Source organism: Nyctereutes procyonoides, unplaced genomic scaffold (assembly GCF_905146905.1).
Source record: "Nyctereutes procyonoides isolate TBG_1078 unplaced genomic scaffold, NYPRO_anot_genome, whole genome shotgun sequence".
Taxonomy (NCBI): domain Eukaryota; kingdom Metazoa; phylum Chordata; class Mammalia; order Carnivora; family Canidae; genus Nyctereutes; species Nyctereutes procyonoides.
This window is the reverse complement of record NW_026575131.1, coordinates 42,103,948-42,125,588: the sequence shown is the minus strand read 5'-3', so window position 1 is coordinate 42,125,588 and position 21,641 is coordinate 42,103,948. Positions and strand designations below refer to the sequence as shown.

The following is a 21,641-nucleotide window of genomic DNA, read 5'->3' as shown; positions in this document are numbered from 1 at the left end:
TGATTACCCTGCCAGGGGGATTTGGTGGCAACACCACATGTCCCTCCAGGGTACCCCTTCCGGTTGGCTCCTGAGCCCTTCTGACATGATCCTGGCCATTTGGATGCCTTCCTTGCTACCTAGTACGACATGACATTTTTGTCTAATCTGACACATTTCCTGTTCCACAGCTGGATATTTCTCAAACAGTTTTCCCAAGAGGCCCTGATTTCTTTTGGTGGGAAATTGTATTTCACGACTGCCATCTGGGCCCTAGGAATACTTGCTGCTACGTGTCGCTTGCTTCTTATGACTAGAAACCCCCAGCGCTTTTTTTGTTTGTTTCTCTTTAAAGTCTAATATATTTAGGAGAACTCACTGCCTGCCCCTCAACCTCCTCCTCTGCCTGTGTCGTCTATTTCTTTCAGAGGGGGCAGCCTGGGTGGTTCAGCGGTTTGGTGCCGCCTTCAGCCAGGGTGTGATCTTGGAGACCGGGGATCGAGTCCCACGTCGGGCTCCCTGCATGGAGCCTGCTTCTCCCTCTGCCTGTGTCTCTGCCTCTCTCTCTCTCTCTGTCTCTCATGAATATTTCTTTCAGAGGGTGCTTCTGCCCAGCCACACGCTCCTGACCTGAGGGTCACCCTATCAACCGGCCCTCATCTCATTTGTGGCAAAGCCCGGTGCCTGACTCACAAAAGGTATTCCATGAATATTAGTTGTGAAGACTAAAAGTGCTTACCACTCACTTGGCAGTTGGTGTCCTGCTTGCTGAGAGGCTTTGCCTAGCCTTTCTGGTAGCCAGAGGCTGATCCTCAGTAAGTAAAACCGCTCAACTAAATTCCTGTCTCCGCCCCTGCCTGCAGCAAGAAACACATTCTAATATCAGCATGCCACAGGGCATCCCATCTGGACCCTACACTGCCCAGAGCTGCCCCCTGTTCCTCCAGCCAGGACTGTGACTCCTGGCTATCCAGTTGTGGGATTCCCTCTTTGCCCAGTCATCCTGGAAATGAAAAGAGGGACAGAACAATGCCGGGAGGGCACTGGGAGAGAGGAGTAAGGGGATAGAAGAGACTGGAGGATTCACGTATCTGCTGTTTCATTCATTTGCCAAATATTTCCTCAAGTCTTGCTCTGTTCCAAGCCTGGAGCTGGAGGGTGGAAGGCAGAGAATGAGTAGTCAGAGTCCCCTGACCTTGAGGAACTAAATGTCACCCAGAGGAAGCAAGAGTAAGGAACCGACGCAAGACCACGAGGAGCCTAGAGTACATGTCACAGCCTAGGGGACGCTCTGGGGAGGATTGAATGCCTGTATTGGTCTTAACCAAGGAAGAAGAAGAGACAAGGAAATGAAGCCACACCCACATTCCCAGTGGGGAACCTCACAGGAAAGAACCAGTTGGTTTGAAAGAAAGGGACAGGTAAGAGTGGGATGCAGTAGGACTTGAAGCTCCAAGTCAGCCCAAGTGCACATTTCTGTAAAAGGATAGTACTGGCTAGCATTCACCGAGTTTAGCTGTAACCAGCTGGAGTTTGCAAAGCCAAGTGTCCCCTTGGGGGGGGGGGGGGCCTCCTTCAAACAGCAGGTGGAACTATCCCAGACTGCTCGCTGACGTCTTTGATAACTGGGAGCCTAGCACTGACCATGGAAGGTTGGGTGGGCAAGAGATAGAGGCTGGGGGAAGATCAGCAGCCAGTACCACTGACTATGGGACACTAGATCTGGTCATTGGGAAAAAAGAAACTGTATAGACACACATAGAGCCAGGCCCTCCCACCTACCCTCCCTTTGTGGGGAGCTCTTTGGGCTCAAGGTGTCTTGACACCCAGCCCATGGTATACCCTTAAGGCATGTGTTACAGGGCAGCAAGGAGAGGCAGGAGGGCATGTGAGTATGCCACACCCCAGTCTCTGTCCTCTTGCTCCCCCTGCTCCTGACTACAGAGGCTGCCAAACTCAGCTACAGCACGTCCAGCCATAGAGGTGTTGTTGGCTCTAATAGGAGGGCAGGCAGCAGGATCCACTGGCTAAAACCATCCATCAGACTTCCATCAAGGCAGACAAGCTCCTCACCTCTGACTCTTCTAGAGTTTACTGGACACCATGAAGTGTTTTCTAAGCTACATTGAAAACTAGTTCTCTACAGAGTATGTTATATGCAACCCCACAATTTTCAGGAGACCAGAGCTTCAGAACAAATAAGAACACATTCCAAACATTTATTAGTTAACATCTAAGATCTCCACACTCCATCACTGCCTCCACACAACTTGGGGTGAGCCTGGATGTGGCCACTAGCTACTGAGGAAGGGGGCCCCCATCACGGGGCTGCCATCACAGAGGGCCCGTGTGCCACAGGCTGGCCACGCACAGGGAGATCCTTGCTGGGTACAGGGGAACTCCTCCCAGCCCCACACACCTGAGGCAGATGTGGAAACCCCAGGCCTCCCACCTCAGCAGGGACATGGTGATGCCTCCTCCCCTCTCTCTTGCACCACCAGCAAGCTGACTGCTCTGACAGAGTCTTAGGTGACAGCCTGAGCCCACACCCAGCTCCGGTGCTGTCTCACTGCTCCTGAGGTCTCTTCTGTGGTCGGGGCTCTCCAAGATGGCAAGGACGCACCGGGGTCCGCCTCGCAGGCTGGCTGGCTGTCAGGCTGGCATGCTTGCACTCCCTCCTTCCAGGCAGGCAGAGCACAGCCAAGGTGTGGGTGTGGCCGAGGCAGGTGATTGGGGCATCAGGCTGGGGCACTTTCTGGGCTCCAGTCTTGCTGCCATCTTCTACTGTGTGGTCCTCCACAGGGTCAGTGGATGCCAACCAGAATTGCAGGAAGGGGCATTTGAGTAGGAGTGGGAGGTCAAGGAGGCCCAGTGAGAGATTCAGAAACAGGAGGGGAGTGGGCCAGGGTGATCACGGGGCCACCAGGATGCCCAGCGGCAGCACCAGGCACAGAAGTGGGAAGAAGCCTGCTGAGTCCCAAGAGCAAGCCTGACTCAAGTGATCAATGACCCAGTCCCTGTACAAACTAACTTCTGTATAAATTCCAGGATAATTTTTACGACCACAGCCAATGCCCCAGCTCACAATCCCCACCTGGACCCATGTTTCATTAAATTCACAGGCCAGGGGCCCCCCAGAATCTCCCTGGAGAAAGAGAGAAAAAAAAAGCAAACACAAGAATGAAAGAGAATTAGCATCAGAGCTAGCTGATTGCACTTGAAGGCTTGGGGAAATAGGCAAGCATGGGGCTTCCTCAGGACCTTCCCCCTCCCCAGGCACCCACCAGCCCTAGGTTTCTGGGCATATCAGACTTAAGGGTTGAAAGCTTTAGCAAACAAAATTCATAGCCATATGCAAAACAATTGTGTACAAAAAATTGAATAATTGAATATAAGCAACAAAAATGTATGTCCTCTGAGCTAATCATAATGAATCCAGTCTATACCTGAGTACACTGCCTGTCACAGAGAAGGGGCTCAAAAGTGGTGACTTGCAGTTTTGATATTTTCTGCCTGAATCTCCCCTCCTCACCCAACCCCCCTCCAGGGAGCACCAGATCCTCCCACTGAAGGAGCCAGGCAGGCCAGCCCGGCTGGGCCTTGGCGGCTTGTCCCCTTGAGTCCCCTTGATGTAAATTAAGGGTGAACAGAATGGCTGGTGGATAACATAAGCCACGCTGTCTGTGAATGAGGACATTGTGAGAGAACAACAAAGCAGCAAGACAGCCAAGGGCCCGTGAACTGACCTGGCAGGCATCCTTTCCTTGGACATTATAACCACACAGCATCCCTTTCTTGACTACGTCACTACTAGTTTCCAACTGTGTTTGGAGTATCTCATTACATCTCTCATAACGGATAATGTTTAGCTCGGCCTCCTGAAGTTCCTCTGTAGTTTCTTGAGATGAATCTGTAGAAATAATTTGGGAATACGTGGATCTGCCTAATGGAAGAGAACAGGAGCCCCTGGTACCCACTCAGGGTCTCAATACAGTGTGTTCACATACAGACACCCCCTGAGGACAGGGAATATTGTTCCCGTTTGACACTGGAAGAAATGAGGCCCGGAAGTTTATGTGGGGAGGGGAGGAGGTAGGAATCAAAAACCAAAGCAGGAGAAGGAAGCACAGATCAGGACAGGAAGAGAGGTGAGGCCTTACCAGCCCTGAGAAATCTCAACCAACTCTCTATCTCTCTGAGTATCCTTAGTAATCGTGACATCAGTGAAGTGACTTTACTTTTGAGCAAGATCATAAACTTGGACAAGTAGTGTTCGCAAAGATACCAAATTCCAACCTCTCCCCAGGGATAGGAGGCCCAACAACCTCACCAAGAGGAGTTCTCTGGGCTCTTTTCACTCACAGGAAGCTCCCCATCTACCAAGGCAAGGACTTCCAGTTTGGGACAGCTCCCGTTAGCAGACAGATGAATACCAACACCCCCTGGGCTAAAATCCACCCTAGAGAGAACCCACTTTGCCAGGTCCTGAAATTCTAACTGAAATTTGTAACACTATCCAATTACTGCCTACCAGCATCTTCTGCACCCTCCTCCCTTATCCGCTTGCTACAAAATGGCCTCCCTGCCTCCTCTTTTAGCTTGTAGGGCTAGGCACTCGGCAGCCTCTTGTCTGGCCTGAGCTCAGAGTCTTCCTTCAGTCTTACCTTTTTCGCTAAGCTTTCCCCATCCAGTCACCCAGCACTCTGTACCAGCTTGCACCAAGAATGCCTTTTCAGGGAGGCACACGGGATGGATGTGGGTGGAAAAATTCACAGGGAACTCAAGCAGAACGAGGGCAATATCATTCTCAATTAATCCAAGAGGATTGTAATCTTTGTGAATAACGATGTCCTTGACGGGGATCTTGACTGCCATATCGGAGGTATGCCTCATGTAGATGTCTCCCATCTTCACCGTGTATTCCACGTAGCTGCAGAGAGATCCTAGAGGCTCTCCACTCCCCCTCCACCTCTTCTGGGCCTTCCCAGCCCGGGCCTACCTCCACCAACCACTTCCCTCCCTCCAAACCACATCTTATCTCCGGACCCTTGGCCAATCTGTCTAGTGGTGCTCCAGGTCTAGTTCCCTGGTGAGCAGGATCATGGGAACTTGTTAGAGATGCAGATGCTCAGATCCCACTCCTGCATCAGAAATGCTGGGGGTCGGGGACAGGCAATCTGTGTTTTAACGAGCTCTCTGCGGATCTTTCCAGGCTTATTAAAGTTGAAGACCACTGATCTAGCCACGTTGGTCCACTACACTCCGCTCTTCATAAAGAATGCATCTCGACTGGCATCCCTCCCATTTCTTGCTGCTTGGCTTGAAGGTTAATCTGCACAAGCCTCAAACATGATTTGGGGTCTTGACTTTTCAGGCTACCAAGGGCCCTACCATCACCTACCTCTGACTGCAGGGTCAGAGCAGGGTCTATGACCCTCTTTTTCAGATGAGGAAGAGGAAGCTCAGGAAGGGGACAGGACCGGCCCCAGGTCACAGAGCCCCGGGCACTCACCCAAATATGCAGTGGGCTGCGGTCAGCACCCACCGGCTGGCAATGAGGGAGGCTCCGCACATGTGTTTTTCATTGATCTGTAGGCTCACCTGCCAGGGCCACTTTCGCTCTGGAGCGGGCAATCCACCAATTATCCTCATAGACCTGTGGCCGCATCCTGGAGCGTCAGTGAAGGGAGGGGACATGAAAGGAAAGCCACTGACAGCACCAGCAGCAGCAGAGCGGGATGACAAGGCCATGTCCCCTCAGACGGCCCCTCCCACCCAGAGCAGCTCTGTACCCCCTGAAGGCTCCTCAGAGAATGGCCACGTCCCCTCTGAGCTCAAGCGCAGGGTTGGGGCCACTTCCCCCCACCCCTGGGAAAAACCATCTCCTCACAAGACCCCCCCACCTCTCCCCCCTCCCCTCCACTCCCCTGGGAAAAACCATCTCCTCACAAGAGCCCCCCACCTCTCCCCCCCTCCCCTCCACTCCCCTGGGAAAAACCATCTCCTCACAAGACCCCCCCACCTCTCCCCCCCCTCCCCTCCACTCCCCTGGGAAAAACCATCTCCTCACAAGAGCCCCCCACCTCTCCCCCCCTTCCCTCCACTCCCCTGGGAAAAACCATCTCCCCACAAGACCCCTCCACCTCTCCCCCCGCTCCCCTCCACTCCCCTGGGAAAAACCATCTCCTCACAAGACCCCCCACCTCTCCCCCCCTCCCCTCCACTCCCCTGGGAAAAACCATCTCCTCACAAGACCCCCCACCTCTCCCCCCCTCCCCTCCACTCCCCTGGGAAAAACCATCTCCTCACAAGACCCCCCACCTCTCCCCCCCCTCCCCTCCACTCCCCTGGGAAAAACCATCTCCTCACAAGAGCCCCCCACCTCTCCCCCCTCCCCTCCACTCCCCTGGGAAAAACCATCTCCTCACAAGAGCCCCCCACCTCTCCCCCCCTCCCCTCCACTCCCCTGGGAAAAACCATCTCCTCACAAGAGCCCCCCACCTCTCCCCCCCTCCCCTCCACTCCCCTGGGAAAAACCATCTCCTCACAAGAGCCCCCCACCTCTCCCCCCCTCCCCTCCACTCCCCTGGGAAAAACCATCTCCCCACAAGACCCCTCCACCTCTCCCCACGCTCCCCTCCACTCCCCTCGGAAAAACCATCTCCTCACAAGACCCCCCCAACTCTCCCCCCCTCCCCTCCACTCCCCTGGGAAAAACCATCTCCTCACAAGAGCCCCCCACCTCTCCCCCCCTCCCCTCCACTCCCCTGGGAAAAACCATCTCCTCACAAGAGCCCCCCACCTCTCCCCCCCTCCCCTCCACTCCCCTGGGAAAAACCATCTCCTCACAAGAGCCCCCCACCTCTCCCCCCCTCCCCTCCACTCCCCTGGGAAAAACCATCTCCTCACAAGAGCCCCCCACCTCTCCCCCCCTCCCCTCCACTCCCCTGGGAAAAACCATCTCCCCACAAGACCCCCTCACCTCTCCCCCATCCTCTCCCCTGGGAGAAACCATCTCCCCACAAGACCACCTCACCTCCACCCCCACCCCCGTCACCCCGGCCAGGGCTCTACCGCAGGGCCGGGCCCAGAAGCATCACCTGTAGTGAGCAGCGGCTTCGTTCGCGTTGGCTGTGCCTCGGTCACAGCCCCATAGGAGCCAGAGGCACGTGGGGTGACCGGCACCACTTGCGGGGGTGTGGCGGCCTCGTGCGGCCTGGAGGTCGCCGGCGGCCCCGCAGCCCTCCACACGCTGGCGCCCGGGCCCTCAGGGCCGCCCCCCGGGGACGACGGGGAGGACGGCGGGGAGGACGGCGGGGAGGACGCCCCGAGCGGAGGCGGGAGGAGCAGGAGCCAGAGCAGGAGGCCCAGCGAGCGGCCGCCCGGGGACGCCATGGACCGCCGGCGCCTCGCCTCTGCCGCGCCCCCTCGCGGCGGCCCGCGGCCCTGCCCTCGCGTTGGCGGGAACTGCGGTCCCCGCGCGCCCGCTGCGGACCGCGGAGTCACCCCCCAGGAGGCGTTCCGTCCCGCCCCAGCGCCTGGCCCGGCGTGCAGCGCGCCTCCCGGGTGTCGGGTCGGCCGGGGCGCTGCGGGGGGGGCGGTAAATGGGGGCACTCGAGCCCCCGGGCGGCCTTAGACGGGACGCTCACCCCTCCGCTGGGACGGAGCCCGCAGCCAAGGGCAAATGGAAACCACCCTGAGCTATCACGACACACCGCACACACCGACGAAAATAAACGATGGATCGTGACAACCCCCGAATAGGACGGACGCGGAGGCAGGGGTGCTCGACAGCTCAGACGCTGGGGCAGGAAAATAAAATAGCACAGCCCCTCCGGAACACAGGCTGGCAGTTTTTCTTCTTTCTTCTTCTTCTTTTTTTTTTTTTTTTTTGGCAGTTTCTTATAAAAACAAAATATACAATTACCATACGACCCAGTCATTGCAATACTGGGAGTTTACCCCAGAGACATAAAGCTTTATGTATACACACACGCACACACACCCGTAGGAATGTTTTTAGCAGCTTTATTCCTTTTTTTTTTTTTTTTTTTTTGTATCTTTATTCTTAATAGCCAACATCTGGAAGCAGCCCTGTAGTAGAATACTGGCATCCCAAAGATGTCTGTATTCCAATCCCCGGAACCTGTGAATATGTTACCTTACAGGGCAAAAGGTATGTGAATAAATGAAAAGCCTTGAGCGGAGACATTATCCTGGAGTACACACACATAAAAGCGGCCACAACGCTTTGCAGTTCCTCCTACCAAGAAATGAAGTCAGGCTGTGGTACAAGCAGCCCATCACCCGGGCTGTATGACCCAGCCAAGCTCATGGTGCTAGAGTTTGCTGTGGCAAAATGAAAATGCTGTAAGGAGTCTCTGCTATGCCCTAATTAGTGAGTCACAGTATAGACTCCTCCAGGACTGAAGCAAGACCACACTGTCTGCAGCGAAGAAATTGTACAGTATTTGGAAAGCAGCTCCTAGCACGCTACTGCACCCCAGAAAGACACTAAGTGCTGGACCAAGGGACATCAAGTAACTGAGAGTCCCATGCCTCCTATCGTAAAGGAGATACTCAGCCAGACTCACCAAGTCATAAACTCTGCTGGACAAAGCCATTCATCGTTCAATGGACATTTGGAATTGGATTGTTATGACAGGTCTTGAAGACACAAGTAAATTGCACAAAAATATTGGCCTTGACCTACTTATCACCTGCTTATATTGAATCAAAGTTTCTCCCTAGTTCGTACCCATGGCCTTATAAGGACTGTCCTAGGACCAGCTGATGAAAGAGGGAAAAATATAGGTTCACAGATGGCCTCAAAATCTTGGTACTGTCTGAGAACAATCTGCTTTTGCACCAGAGACTCCCTCAGGGGTGGCCCTGAAAGGCAGTGATGAGGAGAAATCCTCTGCATAGAGCTTCAAACAGTACACCTGGTCATGAACTTGGTGTTAAAGGAGAAGTTGCCTGAATAAGAGTATACATGGACCCCTAACCAGTGATAAGTGGCGTGTCTGGTTGGTCAGGGGCTTAGAAAAAGCAAAACCCCACAATCTAGGGAAGAAGCACAAGAATGGACCTATGGGAGCAGAAACAAAGTGTGTAGCCTTTTCTATTCCATGCCAGTGCCCACCAATGAGTAGCCACTACAGAGGAGGCACTCAACAACCAAGTGGATAAGATGACTCCTCCTCTAGGGATCAGCTAACACTTGTCCTTGTCAACCTCCATTCTTGCAGTGTGTCCACAGAGTATTTGTGTTGGCAGGATTGGAGGCCATTCATTCACCCAATAAAGCAACATAGGCTTCCTCTTACCAAAGCTGATATAGCTACTACTGCTGCTGAATGTCCAATCTGTCAGCATCCAAGGTCAATGCCAACTCTCTGAAATGCTACATCCCTGAAGGAAACCAACCAGCTATTTGGTGGCAAGATTGTTATATCAACTTCTTTCCACCCTGCAAGGCTAACAGTTCATGCTTACTGGGATTAATGCATTTCAGTACTCTGTAGTACTATGTTATGTAGGATCCCATGATGACAAATCAGACACTCCATGCTGGCAAAGGCATTATAGGCAGACAATACTTTCCAACTTTCCAAATTAAATACTTTTGTGACAACAGCAGTGATATAAGTAAATGTGATTTTTTTAATGTTGTATAATGAAACATGTCAACATTTGGAAACCCACATAACTAAGTAGGCCAATGTTTTCCAAAGATTTTACAAAATTATGTATGGCTAAATGATCCATTCAAAATGAAGGACCAATAGATTTTAATGGAATGAGTGCAAAAAGTTCAAAAAGGTTACTATTCTACATTGCAAGAAATTTTAAAACAGGAAATCTTTAATATTTCCTAACAACACTAGAATTTCTGGCCCACCTCATGTTTTTGTACAGACTTGTTTCCATCTGATACCATTTTCCTTCAATGTGAAGAACTTCAGAATCTCTTGAAGTCCAGGAAGGAATTCTCTCAGCTTTGGTTTTTAAAAGTCTTTACTTCAATTTCATATTTGAAAGATATTTTCATTTGAGGTAGAATTTTATGCTGACTTGCTTTATTTCTTTTAATTTTTTTTTACTTTTTTAAATTTTATTTATGATAGTCACAGAGAGAGAGAGAGAGAGGCAGAGACACAGGCAGAGGGAGAAGCAGGCCCCATGCACCGGGAGCCGGACGTGGGACTCGATCCCGGGTCTCCAGGATCGCACCCTGGGCCAAAGGCAGGCGCCAAACCGCTGTGCCACCCAGCGATCCCTCTTTATTTCTTTTAATACTTGAAAATGATCCTCTCTCTACTATCCTCCAACTTGCATTGTGTCTGGAGAGAAGTCTGCAATTGTTCCTATCTTAGTTTTTTTTGTTTTATGTGTGTTTTTTTGTTTTCAGATTTTTTTTTATGATTAAGTCATCTCTACAACTAATGTGGGGCTCAAACCCACAACCCCAAGATCAAGAGTCGCCTTCTCTACTAACCTAGCTGGCCAGGCACCCCTATAATTCTTATCTTTGTTCCTCTGTATATGTCTTTTTTTCAGCTGCTTTTTTTTTTTTAAGATTTTATTTATTTATTCATGAGAGACACAGAGAGAGAGAGGAAGAGACACAGGCAGAGGGAGAAGCAGGCTCCATGCAGGGAGCCCGACATGGGACTTGATCCTGGGTCTCCAGGATCACGCCCCTGGCCAAAGGCGGCGCTAAACCACTGAGCCACTGGGGCTGCCCTTTCCAGCTGCTTTTAAACTCCATCACTGGTTTTGAATGACAATTCAATTATGTTCTGCAGTGTGGTTCTTTGTGTTTCCTTGGGGAACACTGTGCTCAACTAAACTAAAACCTGTGATTTTTAGTTTTTCATCAAACTTGGAAATTTTTTCAGTAATTATTTGAATTATTTGAAAAGTTTTTGAAGAATATTATTTCTTCCGATATTTTTGCTCCATTTGCTTCCAGCCTTCTGTACTCCAATTTCTCACATAGAACCATTTGATATTGTTCCCATAGGTCAAATCATCAGGGTCTAGTAACTTTTTTCAATATTTGTCTGTGCTTCAGTTTGGGTAGTTTATATTGCTGTGCCTTTGGTTTCACTGATATTTTCCTCTGCAGTACCTAATCTGGTTAAATTCACTAGTTAAACCATCCAGTGAATTTTTCACTGCAGGTGCTGTATTTTCGAGCTCTAACACTTCCATTTAGCTCTCTTTATCTTCTCTTCTAGTCACATTCACGTTTTCTTTGAAATCCTTGAGCAAATTTACAGTATTAATAGCAGGTGTTTTATTTTTCTAAGATTTTATTTATTTATTTATTTATTTATTTATTTATTTATTTATTTATTTATTTATTTATTTATTTGACAGAGAGAGTGCATACACACATGAGCAGGGGGAAGAGCAGAGGGGGAAGGAGAGAATCTCAAACAGACTTCACACTGAGCCTGGAGTCCACCCTGTGGCTCCATCCCATGACCCTGAGATTAGGACCTCACCAGAAACCAAGAGTTGGACGTTTAACTGAATGAGCTATGCAGGCGTCCCAATAACAGGTGTTTTAAAATTCTTGTCTATTTCTGTATCTGTTTCTATTGACTGGCTTACTCTCAGTTATAGGCCTAATAATTTTTAATGAATGCTGAACGCTATTAATGTTACACTGTTGACTATTTGAATTGTATTTCCTGTTTTTAAGGAGTGTGGAAATCTGGCAGGCAGCTAAATTACTTGCAGTTCACCCTGGTCTGTTCAAAGTTTTTTTGTTTGTTTGTTTTTGTTTTTTTGGTTTTTTTTTTTTTTAAGATTTTATTCATTCATGAGAGACACAGAGAAGAGAGAGAGAAAGAGAGAGGCAGAGACACAGGCAGACGGAGAAGCAGGCCCTGTGCAGGGAGCCCCACGCGGACTTGATCCCGGGTCTCTAGGATCAGGCCCCTGGCCAAAGGAGGCACTAAATCGCTGAGCCACCCAGGCTGCCCTCAAAGTTGGTTTTTAAGCTTTGTTAGGATGAGTCTAGAATGGCCTTTATTAAGATCACCTCAATACTAAGGTGTGAGCCTTGTGGGGTCTCTACTGAATGCCTGAGTATTCAGTGAAGTCCTTCCTCTCTGGATGAATAAGACTTGAATCTCCCAGTACTGTGTGAGCTCGTGAGTTGTCCATCTTATAGCACCCTGGCAATTGTTCCTGGCAATTGTTCTTTGCCTAGCCTCCTGGAAATTTAACCTATGTGTGTGTGGATTAGCATTCAGCCAAAGACCAAAGGGAGTGTTCTGCAGATTTCTGGAGTTATTTCTCTGCATCTCCATCCTATACAGCAGGGATCAAAAACTTTCTCTGTAAAAGACAGACAGTAAATATTTTAAGCTTTGCAGGCCACACATGGATTCTGCCATATATTCTTTTTTTAAAAGCAACTCTTTAAAAATGTGTAAATCAGTCTTAGTCCTGTTCAAAAATAGGCTATATCTGGAATTGGCCCACAAAACAATGGTAACCCCTTCTCTACAATAGTCTGACCTGCAAACTCCAGATGTCCTGAGCCCCAATCTGTCTTAGTTTAGTAATATCACTGTGTTCTGTTTGGGTTTCCCTCTCTCTGCCATATGAAAATTGCCTCCACTTGGGAAGTCAGGACAATTATAGGGTTCATCTCACTTGTTCCTCTTCTCTCTACGGTCATAGTCCTACATTGTCATACAATGCCAACTCTTAACAACTCTAATTTTCCAAAAAAGCAGAACAACTGTTTTCTATGTATACTGTTGATGTATTTTCACTTTTGATTATGAGTAACTCTGCTTCATTGTGTGTCGTTCGAATTACCTGTGTCATCTGCAAGAGTTATGACCTTGGATGTCAATCATTCATGTGTAAATGTATTCATTTTTATTTAATTCATAATGCCAGTTTTCAAACTAATTTTACCAAACTGCACTCCCACCATCATTATATGAGTCTTTCTATTAATCTCTAGTCTTCCCAACACTTATTGCCACAGTTCTGTTTTTTCCCACATGGTGGGCATAAAATTGTATCTTGGTATGGCTTTAATTTGCATTTCCCTGGAGTATATTTTCAAATCTTTCATGGCCATTTGTGCTCTTTTTCTATAAAATGTTTGTAACATCTGCCCAATTTTATATTTGGATTGCTTTTGAAGTATTTCTTATTGAGATGTGTTTTTTTTAATTCATGCTAATCCTTTGTTGGTAATGTGTGCTCCAAATATCATTTCGCAATCATGATTTGTTTTTTCACTTTATTACATATTTTGATGAATAAAAGTTCTTAGTTTCAACATAGTCAGAAATAGCAGTCTTTTTCTTTCTCATTTTTACTTTTTGTGTCTGCTTTTAAAAAGCCTTCCCTATCCTGAGTCTTCAAGATATGGCCCTGTATTTTCTCCTAAAAGTTTTAGAGTTTTGTTTTTCATGTTTTGTCTTTTATCCACCTATTTTTTGTTTATCATGAGATAGGAATTCAGTTTCATTTATTTTCCATTTAATCATTTATCTCAGGACCATGTACTGAATGGCCCATTATTATTAAATATTTTATTTATTTATGAGAGAAAGTGAGCGAGAGAGAGAGAGAGAGAACACGAGTGGTGTTCTCTCTCCCCCACGAGTGGTGGGGAGGGGCAGAAGGAGAGGGAGGTACAGACACCCTGTTGAGCAGAGAGCCTGATGTGGGGCTCTATCCCAGGACCCTGAGATCATGACCTGAGCAGAAGGTAGACGCTTAACCAGCTGAGCCACCTAGGGACCCCTATTATTTTTTTTATTAAAGTCTGGTTGACATATTCTTGATTACTAAAGATTCTGATCATCAGTATGTGATAGAATGCATTCTCCTACCTTGACTTCTTCATTAAGCTTTTGGCTATTCTTGGTACTCTCTATAGACCTCAGGATAAGTTTGCCAAATTTTTGTTTAAACTGTTGAAAATTCTATTCAATATGCATTAAATCTAAAGATCATTTTTGTGGAGAATTGCTATCTGTGTGGTATTGAGCCTTCTTATTCATGAATTTGGTATATCTTTATTTAGGTCTTCCTTCCCATCCTTCAATAAAATTTTATAAATTTTCCCACAAAGTCATGCACATCTCTCAAAAACGCAATTTTAGGGGAAGGCCAGGTGGCTCAGCAGTTTAGCGCTGCCTTCGGCCCAGGATGTGATCCTGGAGACCCGGGATCGAGTCCCATGTCAGGCTCCCTACATGGAGCCTGCTTCTCCCTCTGCCTATGTCTCTGCCTCTCTCTCTCTCCCTCTCTCTCTCTCTCTCACTCTTTCTCTGTGTCTCTCATGAATGAATAAATAAAATCTTCTAAAAAATGCAATTTTACATTATTCTTCTATTTCACAATCTTATCAAATTATTTTATCAATTTTGATCATTTGTAGATTCTTTAGAGTTTTCTATATTGAAACAACCAGATCATGTACAAATAATTATGTCTTTTCTATAGTGTTCTTGTTCTTCTTGATAAGTTCTCTCATTCTGTTGGGGTTAGTCTTTTTTTTAAAGAAAAACCTACAAATTAGAAATTATTATTGTTTTATACAGTCATGATTTTAGATATTTGTTATTACTTGTTTCTTTACTCACTATATTCGTTAGGGTACAGGCTAAAGTATGGTAACAGAGATATCCCAAAATACAGTGGTTAAAAAAGAGAGTTTATTTCTCTCTTACTTAGCAGTCCAAATGTAAGTGGCCAAGTCCAGTTCTGCCACCCTTAACATGGGCACACATCTCTGCATCCAAGATGGCTCCTCCATCTTTCTCATCTTCTTCCCCTTTAGAAAGGGGATAGGACCAAAAAGCATATTTATGTCCCTTTCAAGGGCATTGCTGCAACAGCACACTACTGCTACTTACATCTAATTGAACATAAGTTAAAGACATGGTCACACTGAGCTCGAAGGGAAGCTGAGAAAGATAGTTCTTAAGTAGGTAGCCACCCAGATCACCTGGGATCCATTTTACCTGTCTGGTGTACCTCTCTCCCAGCTACTCTGGATATTGCTACTAGGAATTCATACCTGCATCCTTTTTAGGAGGCTTACCCGTGAGCACATGGAGTGACATTACAGAAGGTGACTAGGAGTTGCATTCTTACTTCCCATCCTTCCAGTCAGCCTATAGCAAATGACGACATACTGGTGCAGGGCACAAAACTCAGCTCCCTTGGCTTAAGTCTGGATGAATTTTGTAACGTAGACTCCAGGATCGTGCTGAGCCTAGACTTCACCTATAATCACATTCTTATTAAACTTCTTACCTTTCCTATCCTGCTTCCCTCACATCCATACAGGTTTTTCCTGAAAATGACTCTCTTAATAGGTTACTTGAACATGAATCCCTGTCCTGAGATTTGCTGGTAGAGAAATAACCCAGTAAATGCTAGAGCTGGCCTGTCCTAGCTCATGAAAGCCAACTATTAATTGTCAGGAATTTTATGAGCTGGCTGTTAAACATAGTCATTATTAAATTTTAAATTATAAAGCCTATAATTAAAGTACACTAAAAACAAAGGTAATAAACATTCAAAATTCATTACTTCCTAGTTATTTTCCTGAATTTTCTGATTACCTGTGCTCATGAGGCTGGATCAAGAGCCATATACTATAGCTATATGGCAAAACTTCTATCTAATAGTATACATCTCTTCCCAACTCCAGATTCAGTAATGTCATGTTGGGAGCTTGAAATAATCCATGGTGGAAGTGTTTACACCATAGAAATCTGAAAATGTTAATAATTAGGGCTTTTTCCCCCTTGCAGAGCTGCTTGCTAAATATCTGCTGGCACAACATTAGAATGACCTAAGATATCAGGTCATTGCATAAGACATGTATTATGCAAGAAGAAGAGAATGGACATTGGGGCCAAACTAGATTGTGTCACATTAACCTATTTTTTTAACAGGAAAAATTTGCAAACAGTTAAATATATAGACCTTAAGTGCACAATCTAATGTTTTAGTAAATATATAGATCCACATAACCACCACTTCAATCAAGCTATAAACCATTTCAAAACCCCAGAAAGTGCCTTTGTGTCCTCTTCAAATCCGTCATAAGCAACCACTGATTACCTATTGTGCCTGTTTGGTCTTCATATAAATGGGATCAGAAATCTGTACTCTTTGTGTCTGACTTCTTTCACTCAACATAATGTTTTTGAATTTCTACCCACGTTCTTATGTCTATTAGTAGTTTATTCTTTTTGTTGCCAAGTAGTATTTTCATTTTATCTGTTGACAGTCACTTGAGTTGTTTCCAGATTCTGGCTATTATGAATAAAGATGCCATGAACACCATATGTAAGCCTTTGAGTGGACACTTCTGCTATTTACCTCCAGTCTGTAGTTTTGATTTTCCCTTTCTTAACAGTGTCTTTCAAAGAGCAGAATATAGGGATGCCTGGGTAGCTCAGTGGTTGAGTGTCTGCCTTCAGTTCAGGGCATGATCCTGGAGTCCTGGGATGGAGTCCCATATGGCTCCCTGCATGGAGCCTGCTTCTCCCACTGCCTGTGTGTGTGTGTGTGTGTGTGTGTGTGTGTCTATCTCCCATGAATAAATAAATAAAATCTTAAAAAGAGCAGAATATTTTCATTTTGACGAAATCCAATCATTTATTTTCTTTTTTTTTTTTTATAAATTAATTTTTATTGGTGTTCAATTTACCAACATACAGAATAACACCCAGTGCTCATCCCGTCAAGTGTCCCCCTCAGTGCCCGTCACCCATTCACCCCCACCCCCCTCCCTCCCTCCTCCCCTCCACCACCCCTAGTTCATTTCCCAGAGTTAGAAGTCTTTATGTTCTGTCTCCCTTTCTGATATTTCTCACACATTTCTTCTCCCTTCCCTTATATTCCCTTTCACTATTATTCATATTCCCCAAATGAATGAGAACATACACTGTTTGTCCTTCTCCGGTTACTGTGGCCAAGTTCAAAAAGGGTGTTGCCTGAGTTCTCCTCTGGGATTTTGATGGAATCTTGTCTCACATTTAGATCTTTCATCTATTTTGAGTTTATCTTTGTGTATGGTGCAAGAGAGTGGTCCAGTTTCATTCTTCTGCATGTGGATGTCCAATTTTCCCAGCACCATTTATTGAAGAGACTGTCTTTCTTCCAGTGGATCGTCTTTCCTCCTTTATCGTATATTAGTTGACCATAAAGTTCAGGGTCCACTTCTGGGTTCTCTATTCTGTTCCATTGATCTATGTGTCTGTTTTTGTGCCAGTACCACACTGTCTTGATGAACACAGCTTTGTAGTACAACCTGAAATCTGGCATTGTGATGCCCCCAGATACGGTTTTCTTTTTTAAAATTCCCCTGGCTGTTTGGGGTTTTTTCTGATTCCACACAAATCTTAAAATAATTTGTTCTAAGTCTCTGAAGAAAGTCCATGGTATTTTGATAGGGATTGCATTATACGTGTAAATTGCCCTGGGTAACATTGACATTTTCACAATATTAATTCTGCCAATCCATGAGCATGGAATATTTTTCCATCTCTTTGTGTCTTCCTCAATTTCTTTCAGAAGTGTTCTATAGTTTTTAGGGTATTTTTTGAGAACCATTTGAATGGTAAATGGTTCTCTAACCTTTTATTTTCAGGTTGTAGGTGTCCTTCTGTCTAAAATGAGTCTCTTGTAGACAGCAAATAGATGGGTCCTGCTTTTTTATCCAGTCTGAAACCCTGCGCCTTTTGATGGGGTCATTAAGCCCATTCACGTTCAGAGTTACTATTGACAGATATGAGTTTAGTGTCATCATGATATCTATTTAGTCCTTGTTTTTGTGGATTGTTCCACTGAACTTCTTCTTAAAGGGGAGTTTTAAGAGTCCCCCTTAAAATTTCTTGCAGAGCTGGTTTGGAGGTCACATATTCTTTCAGTTCCTGCCTGTCTTGGAAGCTCTTTATCTCTCCTTCCATTTTGAATGAGAGCCTTGCTGGATAAAGTATTCTTGGTTGCATGTTCTTCTCATTTAGGACCCTGAATATATCCTGCCAGCCCTTTCTGGCCTGCCAGGTCTCTGTGGAGAGGTCTGCTGTTACCCTAATATTCCTCCCCATGAAAGTCAGGGACTTCTTGTCTCTTGCTGCTTTAAGGATCTTCTCTTTATCTTTGGAATTTGCAAGCTTCACTATTAGATGTCGAGGTGTTGAACGGTTTTTATTGATTTTAGGGGGGGATCTCTCTATTTCCTGGATCTGAATGCCAGTTTCCCTTCCCAGATTGGGAAAGTTTTCAGCTAGGATTTGTTCAAATACATATTCTGGCCCTCTGTCCCTTTCGGCGCCCTCGGGAACCCCAATTAAACGTAGGTTTTTCCTCCTTAGAGTGTCATTTATTTGCCTTAATCTGTCTTCATGGTTCTTTAATTGTTTATCTCTTTTTTCCTCAGTTTCCCTCCTTGCCATCAACTTGTCTTCTATGTCACTCACTCGTTCTTCCACCTCGTTAACCCTCGTCGTTAGGACTTCTAGTTTGGATTGCATCTCATTCAATTGATTTTTAATTTCTGCCTGATTGGATCTAAATTCTGCAGTCATGAAGTCTCGTGAGGCCTTAATGCTTTTTTCTAGAGCCACCAGTAGCTGTATAATGGTGCTTCTGAATTGGCTTTCTGACATTGAAGTGTAATCCAGATTCTGTAACTCTGTGGGAGAGAGGGCTGTTTCTGATTCTTTCTTTTGAGGTGAGGTTTTCCTTCTAGTCATTTTGCTCAGTGCAGAGTGGCCAAAAACAAGTTGTATTGGAACACGGGGGAGTATCACTGGTCCGTCTAGCTGGTCTTCTGGGGGAGGGGCCTGCTGTGCTGATTCTCAGGTGTTAGCACTTGGGGGAGCTGCTCTGCCCCTGCCTGCTGCAGGGCTCAGCGGGGGTTGTTCACCCCGTGGGGCCCCGGGAGGATCAGCCGCAGTTGCTATGGCAACTCTGGAAGCCTGGATTCAGCCTCCGCAGGAACAACGGGGCTCGGGGCTCTCGGTTCTCCGTCTGCAGGGCCTGGAGGCTCCGGGGCGGGGCCGCTGATCTGCTCAGCTCGGGGCAGGAGCGTCCTCGCTGTCCTGGGCCCTCCCGGCCTCTGCCTGTCCCAGGGGGAGGCGGGATCCTGGGCTGTGTCCCGGCGCCCTGTGCTCCGGGGCCTGCGCTGTTGGATTCGCGCTCCCGCCCCGCAGCTCCCTCCCTGGAGCCGCTCCCGAGCCCCTCCGAGCTGCTCCGGTCGGTCCCGCCGTGCGCGCTGCAGCCCTTAGGGAGCTCGGAGCACTCCCCTGCGCTCGCAGGTGTCTGTTAGTGTCCCCGGGAGCCCGAGGGCATCCCCGCCCTCCTGGGTCCTGCTCCAACTCCCTGCGAGCCCCTTTCCGCCCGCCCGGGAAGGTTGGTGCAGCTCCTGCTCCTCCGGGACGGGGCTCTCCTGTCCTGGGGACACTCGCCCCGGCCTCAGCCCGGCTCCTCGCGGGGCCCCTCCCCCTCCGAGGCCTTTTGTTTCTTTATTTCTTTTTCCCCGTCTTCCTACCTTGATAGAAGCGCGGACTCTTCTCACTGTAGCGTTCCAGCTGGTCTCTCTTTACATCTCAGGCCGAATTCGTAAATTTTCAGGATGGTTTGAAGGTTATCTAGGTAATTTGGTGGGGACAGGTGATTTGGGGACCCTGCTCTTCCGCCATCTTGCCCCTCTCCTCCCAATCATTTATTTTCTTGTATAGTTCATGCTGTTTGTGTCCTATATAAAGAATCTTTGCCAACTCAAGGGTCACAGAGACTTTTCCCCTTTTTTCTAGGAGTTTTCTAGATGTAGGTTTTACATTTAGTTCTAAAATCCACTTTAAGTTAATTTTTACATATAATGCAAAGATTGAGGGGTATGGCTTGGTTTGATTTTGCATAAGAATATCCCATTGTTCCAGTATCATTTATTTAAAAGACTATCCTTTTTTACATTGAATTGCCTTGGCACCTTTGTTGAAAACAATGGGCCATATATGTGTGGATCTATTTCTAGACTCTTTATCTTATACCACTGATCTATATGTCTGCCCTTACGCCAATACCATAAGGTTATTGATTACTACCCTTTTATGGTAAGTCTTGAAGTACAGTAGTTCTTTCTTTTGGTTATTCTACATCCTTTGCTTTTCTGCGTACATTTTAGAATCAGCTTGTCAATCTCTACACAAAGTTCCACCTTGAAAAACATGAAAAAAATGGGAGGTGTAATGTTATTGAATTTCAAGACTAACTATAAAAGCTACAGTACTATAACACTGTAAACTTTGCATAAGAATATACAGATAAACTGGTGTGCCTGGGTGGCTCAGTGGTTTAAGTGTCTGCCTTCAGCTCAGGTCCTGGGATCAAGCCCCACATCGGGCTCCCTGCTCAGTGGAGTCTGCTTCTCCCTCTCCCTCTGCTGCTCCCCCCACTCAGTGCACGCTCTCTATCTCTCTCTCTCTCTCTCCCTCCCTCTCTCTCAAATAAATAAATAAATCTTTAGGGAAAAAAGGACAAATAGATAAGGAACTGAACAGAGAATCCATAAATAGATGCATGTAATATGCTGTCAATTTTTGATGAAGTACCAATGCAAATCAATGTGAAAATAAATGTATTTTCAATAAATGGCCCAAGAACTGGATAACATTAAAGATATGGAAAAATATACTTTGGTCCCTAGATCTCATACCATGCCCCCAAATTAATTTGCAGACCATAGACCTAAATGTAAAAGCTAAAGTTATAAAGCTTCTGGAGAAAAAAATAGAAGAAAATTTTTCATAGCCCCCAGCTAAAAAGTGAATAAAGTAGGTCACAAACTTAGGATTCTACTCAGAATACAAGACTACTTAGAAGTCAGCAATAAAAAAATAAGCATCCTAATTAATGATACACAAAAGACCAGAAAACATACTTCATAGAAGATATGCTTATGACCAATAGCACATAAAAATGTCCTCAATATCATTAGTTACAGGGAAACACAAATTAAAACCCCAATGAGGTACCATTTCATACCTATTAGAATTGGACAAAAAAAGCCTGAGGACTGATGAGGATGTGGATCAACTGGAACTCTCATTTATTGTTGGGAATAGCAAAAAACAGTACAAATAATCTAGAAAACTCTGGAAATTTCTGATAACGTTAACCATACGTCAATTTCATGAGCCAGCAGTTCTGTTCCTAGGTTTATTCCCAAAAGAAGTGAAACTATATAGATACAAAGAAGTCTTTTTTTTTTTTTTTTTTTTTATTTATGATAGTCACACAGAGAGGGAGAGAGAGGCAAAGACACAGGCAGAGGGAGAAGCAGGCTCCATGCACCGGGAGCCTGACGTGGGATTCGATCCCGGGTCTCCAGGATCGCGCCCTGGGCCAAAGGCAGGCGCCAAACCGCTGCACCACCCAGGGATCCCACAAAGAAGTCTTATACTAAGATGTTTATTACCAGCTTCATTCCTAATGAAGCCCCAAACTGTAAACAACCCAAATGTCCATCAATAGGAGAATAAACCAGCTGGAATATTCATACAAGAATATTACTATTTACCAATAAAAAGGAATGAACTAGGGGCACCTGGGTGGCTCAATCAGTTAAGCACCTGCCTTTGGCT

At 46.4% G+C, this 21,641-nt stretch overlaps 1 protein-coding gene across 1 annotated transcript; it reads right to left on the bottom strand.

The window, feature by feature from the left end:
• Positions 1 to 2,188: 2,188 nt before the first annotated feature.
• On the bottom strand, positions 2,189 to 7,374 carry LOC129522141 (serine protease 44-like). The gene is made up of 5 exons (XM_055344293.1): positions 7,080 to 7,374; positions 5,492 to 5,648; positions 4,644 to 4,909; positions 3,726 to 3,889; positions 2,189 to 3,124 (listed from the first exon to the last, which is right to left on the bottom strand). Exons 1-5 carry the CDS (start codon positions 7,372 to 7,374, stop codon positions 2,891 to 2,893), a joined length of 1,116 nt encoding a protein of 371 aa, XP_055200268.1. The 3' UTR covers positions 2,189 to 2,890.
• Positions 7,375 to 21,641: the final 14,267 nt, after the last annotated feature.

What these genes read in the sequence shown, in the direction of transcription:
- LOC129522141 (XM_055344293.1), bottom strand. Translation starts at nt 7,374, where the DNA reads ATGGCGTCCCCGGGCGGCCGCTCGCTGGGCCTCCTGCTCTGGCTCCTG. An exon ending in GAAGCCGCTGCTCACTACAG is followed by an intron (nt 5,649 to 7,079) that starts GTGATGCTTCTG and finishes CTGACGCTCCAG; the next exon opens with GATGCGGCCACAGGTCTATG. An exon ending in GGGAAAGCTTAGCGAAAAAG is followed by an intron (nt 3,890 to 4,643) that starts GTAAGACTGAAG and finishes TTATTTCTACAG; the next exon opens with ATTCATCTCAAGAAACTACA.